The 6,003-nt window shown below is 46.1% G+C and overlaps 1 protein-coding gene across 1 annotated transcript; it reads left to right on the top strand.

The window, feature by feature from the left end:
• The first annotated feature begins 3,948 nt into the window (after window positions 1-3,948).
• si:ch211-145o7.3 (forkhead box protein N2) lies at window positions 3,949-5,778 on the top strand. Its single transcript, XM_060926937.1, has 4 exons — window positions 3,949-4,470; window positions 4,583-4,704; window positions 4,919-4,974; window positions 5,480-5,778. The coding sequence occupies exons 1-4, from the start codon at window positions 3,949-3,951 to the stop codon at window positions 5,776-5,778; spliced, it is 999 nt and encodes a 332-aa protein (XP_060782920.1).
• Window positions 5,779-6,003: the final 225 nt, after the last annotated feature.

Here is a 6,003-nt window from a genome sequence, read left to right as displayed (position 1 = left end):
TCAAACCTTGAGTGTCTTTTATCTTTATCTTTTACATGGCAAAACTGCGTATATCTTTCCATGTAAAAGATACATTAAAGGTACAGAAGAGGTACTTTTGAGTACATCACTCCAGTGATGATGAAAGGTAGAATTTAGTACCCCTATTTCTGAGAATGTATTCAGATTGCTTTAAGCCATGAAAAAAACCCAGAAAATTACTGGTGTACATCTGTGCTGGGGTACAATTTAATGTTGTTGGGGTTTTTTTTCGGTTTAAATGAAAGCTAGCAGGCGGCACAGTGGTGTAGTGGTTTGCACTGTCACCTCACAGTAAGAAGGTCTTAGGTTTGAGCCCAGCGGCTGGCAAGGGCCTTTCTGTGTGGAGTTTGCATGTTCTCCCCGTGTCTGCATAGGTTTCCTCCAGGTGCTCCGGTTTCTCCGACAGTCCAAAGGCATGCAGGTTAGGTTAATTGGTGGCTCTAAATTCACCGTGAGTGTGAATGGTTGTTTGTCTCTATGTGTCAGCCCTGCGATGAGCTGGCGACTTGTCCAGGGTGTACCCCGCCTCTCACCCATAGTCAGCTGGGATAGGCTCCAGCTTGCCTGCGACCCTGTAGGACAGGATAAGCGGCTACAGATAATGGATGGATGGATGGATGGATGGATGGATGGATGGAATGAATGAATGAAAGATAGCGGGCGGCACTGTCATCTCACAGCAAGAAGGTCCTGGGTTTGCGGCCAGTGACGGCCTTTCTGTGTGGAGTTTGCATGTTGTCTCTGTGGGTTTCCTCCGGGTGCTCCGGTTTCCCCCAAAGACATGCAGGTTAGGTTAATTGGTGGCTCTAAATTGACCATGAGTATGAATGGTTGTCTGTCTATGTGTCAGCGCTGAGATGACCTGGTGACTTGTCCAGGGTGTACCCCGCCTCTCACCCATAGTCAGCTGGGATAGGTTCCAGCTTGCCTGCGACCCTGTAGGACAGGATAAGTGGCTACAGATAACAGATGGATGGAATGAATGAAAGACAGTGGGCGGCATGGTGGTGTAGTGATTAGCACTGTCGTCTCACAGCAAGAAGGTACTGGGTTCGCGGCCGGGGACGGCCTTTCTGTGTGGAGTTTGCATGTTATCCCCGTGTCTGTGTGGGTTTCCACTGGTTTCCCCTACAGTCCAAAGACATACAGGTTAGGTTAATTGGTGGCTCTAAATTCACCGTGAGTGTGAATGGTTGTTTGTCTCTGTGTCAGCCCTGTGATGACCTGGCGGCTTGTCCAGGGTGTACCCTGCCTCTCACCCATAGTCAGCTGGGATAGGCTCCAGCTTGCCTGCAACCCTGTAGGACAGGATAAGCGGCTACAGATAATGGATGAATGGATGGAATGAATGAAAGATAGCGGGCGGCACTGTCATCTCACAGCAAGAAGGTCCTGGATTTGCGGCCGGCGACGGCCTTTCTGTGTGGAGTTTGCATGTTGTCTGTGTGGGTTTCCTCTGGGTGCTCCGGTTTCCCCCAAAGACATGCAGGTTAGGTTAATTGGTGGCTCTAAATTGACCTTGAGTATGAATGGTTGTCTGTCTATGATGACCTGGTGACTTGTCCAGGGTGTACCCCGCCTCTCACCCATAGTCAGCTGGGATAGGCTCCAGATTGCCTGCGACCCTGTAGGACAGGATAAGCGGCTACAAATAACAGATGGATGGAATGAATGAAAGACAGCGGGCGGCATGGTGGTGTAGTGGCTAGCACTGTCACCTCACAGCAAAAAGGTCCTGGGTTCGTGGCCGGCGACAGCCTTTCTGTGTGGAGTTTGCACGTTCTCCCCGTGTCTGTGTGGGTTTCCACTGGTTTTCCCTACAGTCCAAAGACATGCAGGTTAGGTTAACTGGTGACTCTAAATTGACCATAGGTGTGAATGTGAGTGTGAATGGTTGTCTGTGTCTATGTGTCAGCCCTGTGATGACCTGGCGACTTGTCCAGGGTGTACCCCGCCTCTCACCCATAGTCAGCTGGGATAGGCTCCAGCTTGCCTGTGACCCTGTAGGACAGGATAAAGCGGCTACAGATAACAGATGGATGGAATGAATGGAAGACAGCGGGCAGCATCGTGGTGTAGTGGTTAGCACTGTCATCTCACAGCAAGAAGGTCCTGGGTTTGCGGCCGGCGACGGCCTTTCTGTGTGGAGTTTGCATGTTCTCCCCATGTCTGTGTGGGTTTCCGCTGGTTTCCCCTACAGTCCAAAGACATGCAGGTTAGGTTAATTGGTGACTCTAAATTGACCGTAGGTGTGAATGTGAGTGTGAATGGTTGTCTGTGTCTATGTGTCAGCCCTGTGATGACCTGGCGACTTGTCCAGGGTGTACCCCGCCTCTCACCCATAGTCAGCTGGGATAGGCTCCAGCTTGCCTGTGACCCTGTAGGACAGGATAAAGCGGCTACAGATAACAGATGGATGGAATGAATGGAAGACAGCGGGCAGCATCGTGGTGTAGTGGTTAGCACTGTCATCTCACAGCAAGAAGGTCCTGGGTTTGCGGCCGGCGACGGCCTTTCTGTGTGGAGTTTGCATGTTCTCCCCATGTCTGTGTGGGTTTCCGCTGGTTTCCCCTACAGTCCAAAGACATGCAGGTTAGGTTAATTGGTGACTCTAAATTGACCGTAGGTGTGAATGTGAGTGTGAATGGTTGTCTGTGTCTATGTGTTAGCCCTGTGATGACCTGGCGACTTGTCCAGGGTGTACCCCGCCTTTCGCCCATAGTCAGCTGGGATAGGCTCCAGCTTGCCTGCGACCCTGTAGAAGGATAAAGCGGCTAGAGATAATGAGATGAGATGAGATGAGATGAGGTGACTCTAAATTGACCGTAGGTGTGAATGTGAGTGGTTGTCTGTGTCTGTGTGTCAGCCCTGCGATAACCTGGCAACTTGTCCAGGGTGTACCCTGCCTCTCACCCATAGTCAGCTGGGATAGGCTCCAGCTTGCCTGTGACCCTGTAGGACAGGATAAGCGGCTACAGATAATGGATGGATGGATGAAAGATAGCTGTATTTACTCGATGTCCAATATGGCTAAATAGCTGAGTGTCTCTTTAAGGATGGTCTCAAGCTCGAGGCGCGCCGGCTGCAAAGCGTCTTTTTGGTTTCCAAGGAAACGTGGGAAAGGAAAGAACGCGGACAGGACAGTGAGGGGATAGTTTTGAAGGTTGGCTGTCGTTTTGGTCATATTTACACCAAAATTCCTACTTTTTTACGCATTTGCTTTTAAAGATTAGACACAAAGTAGTAGGCATCTTCAGTCCGGAGTGAAAGTTAGCCTGTGAGGTAAGTTTCTCCTCCCTGTCGCTGTTTATTCCTGAGATGAAAAGCTCATGAGGGAATAATTGTTCGCACCGTAACTTAATATTCTAGCGCCATTTTGTCAGGTAAACTACATGTGCCATGTGGTTTCACTGTTATAGCTGGCTGGATATGATGGTGTAATAATATACGCTTTTAAAAATATTCCTTCTTTGTTATTTACCTGTTATTAATTCATTAATTGATTGATTTATTGATTATTTGTAATACTATGACACTGGCTCTTCTCCCCCACATTTCTCTCTGGTAGACTGCACTTGGAAGTGTGTGTGTGTGTGAGAGAGAGAGAAAGACTCAGTGACTGACTTTCTTGGCTTACTAGTTTGCTCAATTATTTACCAACCTACAGCCCAAAAGAAGTTTTTGTACAGAACTGCCAGACCTTTTACTTTTATGCATCTTTTAACAAAAAAATGTACTCATAAATTCTGTCATTTATCTACAGATATTTTTTGAGACCTAAACAGTGCAGTGCAATCTATAGGAAAAGTGTCAAACTTTGTTAATTTATCTGCATCTTTGTATGTTTAATCACTATTTTGTTTGTCCCCGAACAGACCGAAATCTGAATGTGCATACTCGTACGTGTGCCCTGGAGCTGGGAGTCAGATGGAGAACCACACACACACACTGCCATCCCTTTCCCCTATCCATTCCCCCACAAACCCTTCTAAAGCACTTTCCCTTTCTCCGTCTCTTCCCCAGCCCTCTGCTACAGTACCTGCCTCACTCTCTCCACCTTCTCACCTCCTTCAGTCCTCAGAAGGGCTTAAGTCACACCATTTCAGTCCCTCAACTCCATCAGATCAAGATGACTTGACCTGCCTCAACTGGCTGCATCAGAGAAACATACTACCTCTGTCCAAAATGCCCCCACTGCCTCAGTTTGAATCACCCCCTATCTCAAGTCTGCCATCTTCCCAGGCCAAGCCTCCATACTCTTTCAGCAGTCTCATCTTCATGGCCATCGAAGATTCGCCAGACAAAAGGCTTCCTGTAAGAGGGATCTATGAGTGGATAGTCAACAACTTCCCCTACTACAGGACAGCCCCAAGTGGCTGGAGAAATTCAGTGCGACACAACCTGTCCTTGAGCAAAAGCTTTCGCAGGATGCAGAGGGACAAGAGTCAAGTGTGTCTCTCTCCGTCACTTTCGATTTAGTTCAGGAAATTTGGATGTTCTGTGATGCTGAGGATCAGTACTTCAGTGTGTTAACAATAAAATCTGTGCTTTTTAATCGTAGTCCAGTGGAAAGGGGTCACTGTGGTGTGTTTGCCCAGAATATCGACCAGCTCTTTTAGAGGTGCTGAAGAAAACTCATTACTGCCATAGCAACAACAGCAGTTTGCTGAATAATCCTGTTCTGTGAGTATATGCTCCTGTTGTTTTAACTATACACAGCTCTAGTCTTCAAATAATTTCATACTACATGTAAAAAAGGGTTTGTATTGCTGGAGGAAAGAAATATTGTTCGGATTGCATTAGTTTTATTACTTTATGAAAGAATAATTTCATAAATTGTGTCATGCCACTGTTCAAACTTTTCTCTCTCTCTTTTTTTTTTTTTTTTAAATCATAGGTTGGAGGCAGCTGATCCTGGCCAAACTGTTATGTGTGACGCTATGGAAATTTCAGGTTAAGACATTTTATTTGTAATGAAAACGAAAAAAAAAAGCAATAAAATAAAACAACCTAAGTTCTAACCGAAGTTCTCTTGCAAATTGGGTTTGTGAAATTTCCCTGAATAGCGAGCTGTTTCCCATATGTAATCCTGTTTTCTACTTCTTGCAAAGATCTGCGTTTTGTGTGCTGTTGTCGTGACAACAGCCTGGAATTACCCTGGCATCCTATAGGCTTTTTTATAGCGCAGGCATTAAGAAAAGGAATTTTTAGGCCTGTGTCTGTGTTCACATTCTCCTTTTGGCTAGGCATTGCTTCGAAATAACCGGCTAGACAGATGTTACGATTTGGAGTGTAGCTTTTCACAGGAAAATATCTTCACTGAGGCTTGACTTTAACATATGGGAGCGAAAGCAAAAACAAATAGACACTAGAAGGCGTATCGAAATCAAAGCTTTTAAGTATTATTGTTATGTATTGTTTCCCATGTATAAATCACCTATTCTGTTCTGCATCACAGACTTGGACTTCAATAACCCAACTCTGTCCTCAAACGCACCATGCTCTTTGATCCCTGAGCATGAGGAGCTGGTGGCCATACAGTCTGTAGAGTTTACAGAAGAGACCGAGTCAGAGAAAGACCCACTGGCAGACAGCGGCTACATTGAATTCCACTATTATCAATATGAACAGTACCAGTATCTGGTGCTGCCTGGGAACAGCGACCTGGACCTGGAAACGGTTGAGATCCTCCAACTTGATGCAGAGGCACAAGCAGCTGCAGGATCGCTGCTCGATTTAGCAGGAGGAAACCACTGATACTCTGATAGAAATTCATGGATAAGGCCATACAGATTGTCTAGACAGCATGTACTGTACATTCGCAGGAATGACAAATTGAGTATTTAAAAAAAAGTGCCGGAAAGAGATGAAGGTAAACGAGGAGGCTGTTAATGTACAGCTTTAATGCATTGCAGTTTAGCACAAAAAATAAATGTGCACAAAAAAAAAAGAAGTAATTCATGGCATTCAAGAGACAACTGT

The sequence above is a fragment of the Neoarius graeffei genome, chromosome 8 (genome assembly GCF_027579695.1).
Source record: "Neoarius graeffei isolate fNeoGra1 chromosome 8, fNeoGra1.pri, whole genome shotgun sequence".
NCBI lineage: Eukaryota > Metazoa > Chordata > Actinopteri > Siluriformes > Ariidae > Neoarius > Neoarius graeffei.
The sequence above is the reverse complement of the archived record's forward strand: the minus strand, read 5'-3'. Positions and strand labels throughout refer to the sequence as shown.

What these genes read in the sequence shown, in the direction of transcription:
- si:ch211-145o7.3 (XM_060926937.1), top strand. Translation starts at nt 3,949, where the DNA reads ATGGAGAACCACACACACACACTGCCATCCCTTTCCCCTATCCATTCC. An exon ending in TTGCTGAATAATCCTGTTCT is followed by an intron (nt 4,705 to 4,918) that starts GTGAGTATATGC and finishes TTTAAATCATAG; the next exon opens with GTTGGAGGCAGCTGATCCTG. An exon ending in TGACGCTATGGAAATTTCAG is followed by an intron (nt 4,975 to 5,479) that starts GTTAAGACATTT and finishes TCTGCATCACAG; the next exon opens with ACTTGGACTTCAATAACCCA.